This window comes from Acomys russatus, chromosome 9 (genome assembly GCF_903995435.1).
Source record: "Acomys russatus chromosome 9, mAcoRus1.1, whole genome shotgun sequence".
NCBI classification, from domain to species: Eukaryota; Metazoa; Chordata; class Mammalia; order Rodentia; family Muridae; genus Acomys; species Acomys russatus.
The window spans coordinates 4,467,747-4,480,806 of NC_067145.1; the positions used below are offsets into that span (position 1 = coordinate 4,467,747).

The 13,060-nt window shown below is 41.9% G+C and overlaps 1 protein-coding gene across 1 annotated transcript in view; it reads left to right on the forward strand.

Moving 5' to 3' along the window:
* Cplane1 (ciliogenesis and planar polarity effector complex subunit 1) overlaps positions 1-5,993 on the forward strand; it is a 93,583-nt gene extending 87,590 nt beyond the window's left edge. Inside the window, exons 49-53 of the mRNA XM_051150939.1 lie at positions 1,046-1,104; positions 1,821-1,988; positions 2,938-3,062; positions 4,702-4,877; positions 5,820-5,993. Coding sequence (XP_051006896.1) covers positions 1,046-1,104; positions 1,821-1,988; positions 2,938-3,062; positions 4,702-4,877; positions 5,820-5,993 — 702 coding nt within the window. The remainder of the gene's footprint in view (positions 1-1,045; positions 1,105-1,820; positions 1,989-2,937; positions 3,063-4,701; positions 4,878-5,819) is intronic.
* Positions 5,994-13,060: the final 7,067 nt, after the last annotated feature.

Sequence of the window (13,060 nt, forward strand, 5' to 3'; positions counted from 1 at the left end):
GCACAACCAATTCTCACAAGTTGTCTGCTGACCTCTGTACACATAGCATGGTGTGTGTGTATCTACATGTACAAGTAAATAATTGCCAAGTATTTCACTTACCTGATTCTGGGGGAAAGCCTGCTGATAATTTAACACTTTTTAAACTTTTATGTGTGTGACCATTTTTCTTGCATGTATGTCTGTGCATCATGTGCCTGCCTTGGTACCCATTGGAGACCAGAAGAGAGGGCATTGGGTCCTCTGGCACTGGAGTTACTGACAGTTGAAAGCTGCCATGATGGTGCTGGGAATCGAACATGGATCCTCTGGGAGAGCAGTCAGTGTCCTTAATTGCTGAGCCATCTCCAACCTACGTAACACTTTCTTAACGTGTATAGGGATGTATGTGCTGTCCCTCCTACTAAAGACTGGCTCTATCATCACCGTCACTGTTGGTCAGATATAAAAAACCAAACATAGATTTATGTAAATATAGAGTAAATTAACTATAAAGGTATAAGCACAACATCTGAGAGTCAGTTTGCTCTTTCCATCATATAGGTCCCAAGGTCAAGCGTGGGTCTTTTACTTGCTAAGCCATCTTGCTGGTCCTAATGCATAAACTTTGAAAATAAGTCATAATGAGCTCATCATACTAGGTTTTTGGAAATAAGGTTTCTGTGTTTAGTCCAGGCTAATATACAATTCATGATCCTCCTGCCTTAGTCACCTAAGTGTTATTTTTATGGTGCTTTTTGGTTTTGGTTAGAGCAGGGTTTCTCTGTGTAGCGTTGTCTGTCCTGGACTCACTCTGTAGGCCAGGTGGGCCTTGAACTCACAACGATCCACCTGCCTCTGCCTCCCTGAGTGCTAGGATTAGAGGCGTGCGCCACCAAGCCTGACAATTTCATGGTGTTTTAATCTAAGATTACATTTTACACCGAGGGGAAAACGTTCTCAAACATGACAGTGTTTTTGCACCTTTGTAAATGCCAGAGTACTGTCTAGTGCCTTCATTGTTTAGACTGAACAATAATAAACTAACTGGATGTTTCCTGTGCAGTTTTATATGAATTCAAGGCAGCTCAGGCAAAGACAGAAGCTGAAACATGAAAAAGATAGGTAAGTCCAGAAGCTCTGCCCTCAGTATGCTCTCCACCTTGCTGGTGGCATGGGAGTTACATAATAATTTTCTGTTAATAAACACAGTGCATATACCATTGTAAGAAAAGAAAAGCTGGCCACGTGTGGTGGTGCATGCCTTTAATCCCAGCATTCGGGAGCCAGAGGCAGAAGGGATCTCTGTGAGTTCGAGGCTGGCCTGGTCTGCAGAGTGAGTGCAGAACAGGCAAGGCTACACACAGAAACCTTGTCTCACAAAAAAAAAAAAAAAAAAAAAAAAAAAAGGAGAGAGGAGAGGAGAGAGAAACGCTGCTTAGGAATTTGCTTTCAACTATTACTTGAATGAATTACCATTCATTTTTTATGACTTATTTCTGCTGCCTTCCTATACCTATATGTGTCTGAAATACCTCAAAGGCACCACTATTTTGTTATTTTGCCATTGTCATGTTGGTTCTTTGACCCAGGATGTCATTATGTGTCCAGACTGGCCTCAAAGTCCTCCTGCTTCAGGCCGTCCATCTTCCAGATACAGAGGCCACACAGTGTGTGTCGTGACACCTGTCCCCACACAGATACAGTAATATAATAAATAGTGTGCTGCCCAGTGACTTGGGGAAATCTGATAAGCCAGAAGGATTTGTAAAAGCATGTGCTCCCTCTAGGGATGAACAGGAAAGTGACTGAGAACATGCCGTTGTTTTTTCTGTCTACAGATTGCTTCTGTCCAACAACTACCGCCAGCGCGTCTCACAGGCGTACTGCCTGATGAACGAGCTGCTCTCTGACTCCGTGCAGCTGCCAGCACCTGCAGAGAAGCCCTTACCTAACAGAGCCCGCTCTGCTCAGCACTGCACACAGCGACACTGCTCTTCTCCAAGGAGGTAAGAAGACAAGGCTTGGCCTATCACTTGGCAGAGTAGTCTCTGGACTCACAATGTAGCACCAAGGTTTGAGACAGGTTGGCCTTGAACTTGCTGTGTAGTCAGTGATGACCTTGACCATTTGATCCTCCTGCCTCACCTCCTGATGGCTGGGATCACTTACCCTCCTTATGCAGTGCTGGAGATTAGGCCCAGAGCCTTATGTGTGGTAAATGTGCACACTACCCACTAAGCTGCATCCCCAGCCCCAAATGTATGTAGCACTTCTGTGTCATAAGCTCAGTGTATCTTCATTTATGCTTCCTGAGTTAGAAAGAAAGTGAAGACAAAATTAGCTTCATAATTATAAACTCTTACAAATTTGTAGGATTACCAAGGAAAAGACAAATTTATTAATTTGTTAAATTTCTAACTAAGCTACAACAAAGCATTTTCAATACATGAAATAGGACGTTTGGTATCTGTTCAGTCGTTTCTTCATGAAGATTTGCTTCTGTAAATTTGCCTCTTAATTCCTCCCACTTGCTGTTTTCATTCAGATATGAGCAGCCAGCCTTCCCTTGCCTTCTGCACACCTTTCTGCTCCCCTCCCACCCTGCCCAGCTAGGCCCGTACAGCTGCAGGTCACTACTGCAAAGTTCAATTAAATTAACCACCTGCAGATATGAATCCCATAAGCAAAAGTTTATTAAGTAAATTTCTTACATGTGGCCTACATACATATAGATGTTAGTGATTCATATCGTTTTTATTACGTTAAGTATAAAAACAAGCTGCCAAGTATATGGAGAATTTGAAATGGGTGGATACTACTAAAAATTTCTTTCAAAAATAATATTTGCGTTTTGACATACAAGTGTGTGAGGCAATACTGCAGTACAGCATAAGCAATGCTATGTCATTATTTGGACTTATGAATGTTTTAATAATCGTGTAATTCCTACTTCAGAGAGAATGCACGTGGACAGAATTTCCCAGCTAATGGACCTGGAGGAAGCAGGCATGTTCGCAGATGCAGCCATCTCCGTCAGGGGAGACCCCGGGGCCAGCCCCGAGGCTCACCTCAGCTGCCAGGTAAGACATGAGTTGCCTGTGGTCCTTGTAGTCTCCAAAGTTACTTTATTAATAAAAGCCATTAAAAACTCAGTAAAAAGAAACCAATTCCAGCAGAAAGCACAGTATTGAGAAACATTCAGCTATTCCAGGATTTTGTTTGAAATGATAGTTCTACGATCACCAGTCTGAACTACCATGCATGGCTCATGATGTCCCGGGAGAAAGCCTTGGAGTCCATGGAAATACATATCATCCTTTTAGATGTGTTCCATTTCAAGCCTTTGCATTATAATGGTGGCTTCATTCCCTCTGTGCTTTGGTCTGCCTTACTGGCTCCTGTGGTAGCTCACACACCCATACAGAGACTTCCAACCCTTCTCCACAGCCTCAGGCCACAGGCCACAGGAAGGCCACACCTTGCCTGCTTTGTAACAGCTGGCTTCTCATCCTTGTACCAGGCTTTTTACACTGTTGCTTAGTTGATATCTTCCTCTTATACCGTGAGTGTATTTGAAGACATCAGTCTTTTAAATAGCTAGGATTATAGACTCATGTATGTGGCTTAGGCACCCATAATCCTTCAAGTGTTCTAATGTAATATGTTTGGTTTTAAATTTATATTCTCATTTATGAATGGAAGTTAATACTTAACTTGCACAGTTGCTAGGAAGATGCTGTAGTTAGTCACAGCCTAACTCTGACAGACATACACTTTCTTTCTCATCATGGTATTGCCCCTTACAGGAAATGAGCAAATAAAATACTGAGTATATGTGAAGAGATTATTGTTTCACCATATCAAGAGGATACTATTACAGCTCACGGTCTGTGGTTCTCAACCTCGGTGCCTCAGCCCCTCCACTCCCATTGCCTAAGACCATTTGGAAAACTACAGTTTTGAAGTAGCAACAAAATAATTTTTAAAATTTATTCATATTACATCTCAATTGTTATCCCATCCCTTATATCCTCCCATTCCTCCCTCCCTCCCGCTTTCCCCCTATTCCCCTCCCCTATGACTGTGACTGAGGGGGACCTCCTCCCCTCTATATGATCTATATAAGAGACTTGATATATGGTATCAAGCCTCTTCTTGGTAGCCTCCTATCCTTCCTCTGAGTGCCACCGGGCAACAAAGTAATTTTATGGTTGAGGTTCACCACAGCATGAGGAACTGTAGAAAGGGATGACAGAGTTAGGAAGGTTAAGAAGCACTGGTTTATATCGTCTTTCTAGATGTCAGTAATTATGTTTATTTCACCAAACAAGACACTGTATGTCGTCTAGATGACATCATCACGGTGGCAGCCGTGGCATGGTGGTCGAAGCCTCTGCCCATCTCCAGCTGCACCTGAGACTCTGCACCTGCCGCCTTCTTCCCATCCTTCTCTTTTCTCCTCTTCCCTCTCTTCCTCTCCTACAACAGCCCTCTCCCCCCCCCTACCCCCCCTCAATGAGTCTGAGGCAGGGTCTCCTCACTAGCTGGTTCTGCTCTAGAGATGAAATCACCATTACTTTCAGATCAAAAAAGGTGATGAGAACTGGGTGACTGTGTCATACTGTTAGAAGTCTGCAGTGAGCCTTAGCCTTACAGCAAGGCCACAGCTCATATACGAGTGATGACAGCCAGTTCCGGTGTGTGTTGTTTCCTTTACAGGTTCTAGCACTCTGTGTCGGGGCCTGCAGCATACGAAAAGCCCTGGGGCTGCCGAGGAGGCTGCACCAGTGACGGCATGCATGGACTATGAGAGGGAAGAGGCAGTGGTGAGTCCCTGGACGCTGCCCTCGGAGATCCAGGAGATTCTTCATGACAGGCCAGGGTCCTTTCCACCGGTAAGTGCTGCCCCTGCTTCTTCAGTGTTCTTGCCTTTTTGTAAGATTTGAAAATAAGGATTTCTTAGGTCATTTTGAAATTACTTCTTTTTTCTTTATTCTTTTTCTCTCTGTGTATATATGTTTGTTTTGTTTGAGACGGGCTCTTGTATAGCCTCTATTGGTTTTTATTTTGTTTCATTTTCTTTGATCCCAATGATAAATTTCCAATATTTTCTACCGTCTTCCTCCCTTTCCCAAAATATTTTTTTTTTTTTTCAAAATAAATATCTTGGTCCCTCTGTTGTCTTGTCTGTATTTAGACCTTCTATATATCTTCACCATCTCAGGGAGTCTTTTCATTTCCTCCTATGTGGGACACTTTCACCTTTTTGTTTGTTTTTAGCTGTGTGTGTGTGTTGCACATGCAGAGGCCACTACCCCATTACCTTGAGACAGTTCTTACTAAACCTGGAGCTCACTTTTTCTGGCCTATTGGCAGGCAAGTCCCCATGATCGTTCTGTCTCTGCTGGGCTTGAGAGTGCATGCAGCCACCTGCCATTTTCTCCACACACTTGAGCAGCAAGCAGTCTTCCCCTGAGCTGTCTCCAGCCCTGGTGTGCTGCACCCCCATACTCTCTGAGAAGTCCAGACTGCTTCAAACATGATGTAAACTTGATGCTCCCTTTGAACTTGTGAGCCTCCTGCCTCCATTCTGGAGTACTAGAATTACAGGCGTTGCCCACTAGGTTCCAAATGTTCAGCCTTACAGTCTAGTATTTGTCAGAATTAAGTACAAAGAGCAGGTTACTGTGTTGCAGGTGCCAAAACCCATCTTGACTGCTCATCAGATCGATGCCCACATCTGCCTCTGATGACAGATCTACTTGGCAACCACCACCCATGTTCCCACATCCCCTCTACCTCTTCGTTGGACCACAACTGTTTTTCCAATTTTACAGGAGATGTCACCAGCTGAAGAAGACGCTGAGCCCTCTTTTTTGGTCGGTGGTATGGACAGTGTGTCTGAGAGCACTGGTAGCATCCTCAGCAAGCTTGACTGGAAAGCCATTGACGACATGGTGGCCAGTGTGGAGGATAAAAACCTATCTGTCCACTGGGCCTTGGACCAGTAGGATGGGGTAGCATGCTCCTTGCTATCCAGGCAGTGGTCAGAATCTCGCTGATGTGATCCTGAGAGTTTCATGGGTCTAAGGCTGTGAAACACTGAAAGAAATAATGAGACTACATCTCCATAGCCACAGGGATTAACCATTCCAAGACAGAAAATAAACATGTATCAGTAACATTGCCTTAATGGGGAAAGGTTGTTTAACTAGAGAAAAGTATTGTTTTTGCATGAGATTCATCTTTAGATTTAAACAATATGTACATGTCAAGCCAGGCTTTCACACCATTTAAATTACTTTGAATAAAAAAATAATCTTGTCTTCTCCCTTCTTTACGACCCTCTGTCTGCAGAAACTCCTCAGAACGTGGACCTGACAGGCCTCCTGTCACTGAGAAGAAAACCAGTCTCCAATTTAAAGCTTAGTTTAAAAACTTACAGTTGATGTCTGTAACTCTAAGATCTGATACCCTCACACAGACATCCATGCAGGCAAAACGTCAGTGGACATAAAATAAAAAATTATTAAAAAAAAAAAATCTACAGTTGAGCTAAGCAGGCTCTGGCCGCAGAATGACAGGAGCTACCTGCTTCATACTGATCCTGGGCTTCTGTCCACCCACCCAAGCCAGGTATTTGTCCTCTGCTCTAGCCTGGTAGGTTTTGGGGGGAAAGCAGGGATGAGTGCTTTGGATGGAGAGGGCATGGAAATCCTGGTTATTCAATGCCAATCTTGTATTGTGTGTGGCATGTTGTGGAGGTCACAGAACAACTTGCAGAAGTTCTCTCTGCCAATGTGGATCCCAGGGCTTGAAGAATTTGAGTTGTCAGGCTTGGCAGCAAGCACCTTTTATCTGCAGAGCCAACTCACTGGCCTAAAGCAGTCATCTTTTTGTTTTTGTTTTGTTTGTGTAGTCCTGACCTGGACTCGCTTTTTAGATGAGGCTGGCCTCAATGCAGAGATCTGCCTGTCTCTGCCACTAGAGTGCTGAGATTGATTATAGGCGTGTAGACCCCAATCTGTTGTTGGGGTCCATGAGTCGCTGAAGAAAGATTCCAGACTTGGGTAGTATGCAAAAGCAAGGAGAGTTGATTCTGCAGAGATTTCCAGCATGCAGGGGTTACCACCTTCACAAAATGGCATTTCCAAGAGTGGTTGGGGAACCCTTACACTGATTGGTTGGCAGTGGTCTAGAGGACATGGGGATTACTCAGAGTCGGTCAAGTGCTTGGGGACTTTCCAAGGTGGTTACTGGATCATTGATTGTATCTGGCTCAGCCAGATGTTGGGACTGAAGCTGATTGGTTCCCTGAGGACCTGGGTTTTTTTTCCAGGAACTGTAATTTCATGTTCTGAGAAACTGAAACTTAGGCCTGCTCAGTCTGAGGCCAGGTTTGAAGCCTGTCATGGAGTTAGCGTGGCTTATTAAAAATATCTTTATTACCCCCTTGAGAAGTGGCCCATCTTAAATCCTTGAGATGCATCCAAAGGCTGGTATTGTTGCTTAAAAATCATTAGCTGTACAGTGGAAATATGTTCCTTAACAATAATTAATAAGGCAGGGGCCGCAAGTGAGAGCAAATAATAAAAGATTGATGGGTCCAGTAAGGGCAGATACCAGAGGCATTAACCAAGGGGACCAGTTAAACATTGATTCATACCAACCTTGGGATTGTTCGCTCTCACTTTCATTCATGGAACCTCTTTCTAAGCAAGGCCGTGGATTCTTTAACGACCCCTGAGTGCCCAACATAGAAACAGCATTCTTTTCTCAGAGCTCTGCATAACACTCCTTTTGTAAAAACAATAGGTCTAGGCCCCTTCTATTTTGTGGCACTACTTCAGCTAAGGAGGAAATGGATTCCTGTAAATGAGTAATGGACTGTGTCAGTTGTTCTGTATCTGCATCTATGCCCGACCTCAGGAATCTATTAATTTTTGTCTTGTAATATCAGGGCTAAAGCCCCAGTACCTATGGCCCCTGCCATACCCAATCCCAAAAGGGATGGTAAAAGTATGGCTATGACGGCCTCTCTTTTTATTTTATTTATAGATGATGGTTCCAGATGAGAATAGATTTCTTCTGGTTAATAGGTTATTTTAGGGACTAGCTGTACCTAAACACAGAAATCATTGGTACCATTAAAGATTATTGTGTGAGCACAGGGGTTATTCCAGAAGCAAGCACATACCCACCTTCATTTTCCAGTGGAATAATATACCAAATGGCTGCTGGGACCCGGATACGATTGCAGAGACGAGAGTATCCTGGGGAGCTGAATGTCTTAAGCAAAGCTGTTTTCTGGTCATTGCTTTTAGGGTAATCTTTACCCTTCGTGGTTGTTGCCATTTACAGGCTGACCTGGTGCCATCCATATGAAGCTGCTTCCAATCTGTGAAGAGTATCCTCTTTGCATTGTCCAAGGAATATCAGGACAGGCCAGAGGTTCTGGACATGTTGTAGTACAATGGAACATTCATGTTCAACAGTTGTATCTGGGTTTGGTAACAGTAGCAGGGTTCAGGGCCAATGATGGGTTGTAATGGATGCAAGGTGGCTTCAAAAGCAGGGACTGATAATGGGCCAACTGGACATTGGATAGTCAGCCATCTGGTGGGTTTTTCAGAATTCCCTCTATGGCATGAGGGATAGTTATGACCTGTTCCTGTCCCATAGTAATCTTATCTGCATCCTTAACCAATAGGGCAGTGGCCATCCCTTTGTCACTGGGTCTAGCTGCTTGGATAGGTATGTAACTGGACTTCCAGGGTCCCAGTGTTGTGTTAGGACTTCCTTGGCAATGCCTTTATTTTCATCCATGTATAGGTGGAAAGGTTTATAAATGTCTGACAGGGCTAAAGCTGATGCCTTGAGCAAAGCCTTTTTAAGCCTCCCAGAGGCCCTGTCCATCTCAGAAGTCCAGTCCAAAGTACTTTCTTGCCCTCTAGTGGCCTCATAGAGTAGTTTAGCAATTTCAGTAAATCCAGGAACCCAAAGTCTACAAAAGCCTGCTGAGCCCAGGAATTCATGTATTTGCCTCCTTTTGAAGGGGTCAGAATGTTTAGGATGGTTTCTTTTTGAGCTTGGGACAATATCCGTTGTCATTCTTTAAGTATGTAGGCCTGTTCAGTCTGAGGCCAATTTTGAAGCCTGTCTTGGACTCAAACTGGCTTATAAAAAATATCTTCACTATTTTACCAATACAGACTCAGGAGCCAGATGCTGGGGTGAAAACCAGTTAGGTCAGAGAGGCAGGGAAAGCACCCAGCTAACCTTCCTACTCAGTTCAGGTCCTGATGGAAAAGCCCCAAAAGGCTCATGAGCACAGCTGACAGCCCAGAAGGAAAGGGCCAAAAAACCCAAGGCTAAAGGCTTGCTATCACAAAGCTCGAAAAGCCAAAGGCCAAGGAGCGGAAGAGCCGAAAGAGCTAAAAGCTCCTTCTATGTCTACACACTGTCTTAAATACCCTTCAACTCAAAGTCCCTCCTACTCTTTAATCCCTGTCAGCTGTGTTTCTTGCTCCTTCTCTTGACTGAGGGTTAACTTTATTAAATCCTGTGTACAGAAAGGTCTTGGATTAAAAGTGTGTGTTAGGACTCAACCAAGCCACACAAGACAGGTTTTTACAGTTCACAATCTTAGGGATCACAATGGGATCAAATACCCTGTAACATACATTAATCATCTTAACCTTGTAAAAATTACAAGGCTGTGAGGCTTGTTAGTTTTGGATATCATTTTCAGAGAAATGACTAAAATCCAGGAGCCTCTAACACTTGTCATTTTGGGTCCTGTTATCTGAAAAGGCTGTGAATTATCTCAAACCCCTAACTTTGTGATGTTAGATGTTTGCCATGTTCTTCAGCCAAAGCATCATTTAACATTGGAAAGAGGTGCAAAATCAAATACTTATATTCTCATAGTTTTCTTCGAGGTGCATATGACCAGTTCTTGTACATCTATATTGTAGGGCTGAGGATGTAGTGTCTTGCTGTGTACAAGGCCCTGGCTGTGATCCCCAGCACCAAGGAACACTAAAATTTTCTGTTCCCCCACCTTTCCCTTCTGGCCCAATATCGGAAACAGCAAAGTGACTAAAGGCCAGTGTGAAAACACAAATAACAAAAGCCAAAATACTATGGCATCTCCAGAACCCAGTTATCCCAAAGCAATCAGCCCTGGAAACTCAATCACAACTTAAACACAAGAAAATGACCTCAACTCCTTCATAATGAAGATAATAATGGAGGAAATAAAATCCATTAAAAAAAATACAGGAAGATACGGCTAAACAGATTGAGGACCTTAGGTCATGATAGAGGCCTATAGAGAGGAAATGAAGAAATCACTGGAAGAGATTCAGAAAGATGGAAACTATTGGAGAAGGAATCAAGATGAAATGGAAACTGATAAAAGCATAAACTGAGAAAGCCTAGAAAGAGAGGTTAGAGAAGAAAACAGGAGCTGCAGAGGTAAGCATTCACAACAGAATACAAAAGATAAAACAATCTCAGGTATAGACGATACAATGCATGAATGTAATCCAACCATCAAAGAAAATTTAAATCTAAAAAACATCCAAGAAATCAAGGACACCATGAAAAGACAATGTAAGGATAATAGGACTTGAGGAAAGAAAACATTCTAAGGCCCAGAAAACATTTTCAACAAAATCATAGAAGAAGAAAAAAAAAAAAAAACCAATTTAAAGAGATGCCTGTAAACATACAAGAGGCCTACTGAACACCAAATAGAATAGACCAGAAAAGAAAATCCTCCCACCTCATAATAATCAAAAGACATAATATACAGAACAAAGAAAAATAGTAAAAGTAGCAAGGGAAAAAGGCCAAGTAACATATAATGACAAATCTATCAGAATCACACCCACCTTATTTTTTTTAAGTCAGGGGTTCTCTGTGTATCCTTGGTTGTCTTAGACTCACTTTGTAGACCAGGCTGGCATCAAACTCACAGCAATCCTTCTTCTGCCTCCCGAGTGCTGGGATTAAAAGCGTGTACCATTATACCCAGCATTTGGGCAGAGGTCTTGAAAACCCTAAGAGACCACAGATGCCAGTCCAGACTACTATACCCAGCAAAACTTTCAATAGTCATAGATTGAAAACACAAGATAGTCCATGACAAAAACAAATTCAAACAGTACCTGTCTACAAATCCAGCTCTATATAAGTTACTAGAAGGAAAACTCCAACCCAAAGAGGCTAACTACAACCAGAATAGCACAGGAAATGGATAACTTCACTTTAGCAAAAACAAAAACCAGACAAACACACAAACACACTATCGCAATCAACATCAAAATCAAAGGATCAAACAGTCACTGGTCTTAATCTCTCAACATCAACGGTCTCAACTCTCCAATAAAAAGACAGACTAACAGAATAGATGCATAAACAAGACTCAACATTCTGCTGCATTCAAGAAACGTCTCAGCTACAAAGATTTTACCTCAGGGTAAAAGGCTGGAAAAAAGTCTTCCAAGCAAATGGACACAAGAAGCAAGCTGTAGTAGCCATTCTAGTATCTAATAAAATATTTTCAACTAAAATTAATCAAAAGAGATGAGGAAGGAAACTTCATACTCATCAAAGGAAAGGCCAATCAAGATGACATCACACTTCTGAACATCTATGCCCCAAATACAAGGTCACCCACATTTGTAAAAAAAAAAAACAAAAACAAAAAACAAAAAAACATCCCAAAATATAAAAACATTAATAAATCTTAAACCACACATTGATCCCCACATATTAATAGTGGGAGCCTTCAACACCTGGCTTTCACCACAGCTCAGGGAAGCCACTGAATACAGGAACCACCTAGTTCCTGTTTTTGTGGTGCTTACCTGTCAACGAAACAGAAACTAAACTGAGAAATAATGGCACTAACCAATGTTATGAATCAAATGGACCTAACAGATATCTACAGTATTTTTCACCCAAACACAAAAGATTATATTTTCTTCTCAGCACCACGTGGAACCTTCTCCAAAAATGATCATATAATGGGTCACAAAGCAAGCCTCAAAGATACAAGAAGATTGAAATACTTTGTATCCTATCAGACCACAATGGACTAAAACTGGACCTCAACAACAACAGAAATAACAAAAAGCCTACATATGCTTGGAAACTGAACAACTCTCTACTCAATTTTGTCTGAGAAGAAATAAATTAAGGACTTCCTAAAATTCAATGAAAATGAAGGTACAACATACCCAAATTTATGAGATACATTGAAAGCAGTGCTAAGAGGGAAAGTTCATAGCACTAAATGCCTTCATAAAGATTAGAAACATCTCATACAGGCAAATTAATGACACATCTGGAAGCTCTAGTCAAAGAAGCAGAAACACCTAAGAGGAGTAGGTGGCTGGAAATAATCAAACTCAGGGCTGAAATCAATAAGCTAGAAACAGAGATTCAAAGAATCAACAACACCAAGAGCTGATTCTTTGAGAAAATCAACAAGATAGACAAACTCTTAGCCAAACTAAAAGGCAGAAAGACAGTAGACAAATCAACAAAATCAAAAATGAAAAGGGAGACATAGCAACAGACATTAAAGAAATTCAAAGAATCATTAGGTTTTACTTCAAAAGCCTATATGCCACAAAATTTTAAATCTAAAGGTAATGGACAATTTTCCTGATTCCACTTGCCAAAGTTGAGTCCATATCAGGTAAATAAATAGTCCTATTTCTCCTACAGAAATAGGAGCAGCTGTCAAAAAAAAAAAAAACAAACACACACAAAAAAAAGTCCAGGGCCAGATGGTTTCAGCACAGAATTCTACCAGACCTTCAAAGAAGAGCTAATACTGATACTTTTCAAATTACACCACAAAACAGAAATGGAAGGAACATTACCAAACTCATTCTATGAGGTCACAGTCACATTGATACCTAAACCTCACAAAGACCCAAGAAAGAAAAGAAAGAGAACTTCAGACCAATTTCTCTTATGAACATTGATGCCAAAATACTCAATAAAATACTCGCAAACTGAATCCAAGAACACATGAAAGATATCATTCACCATGATGAAG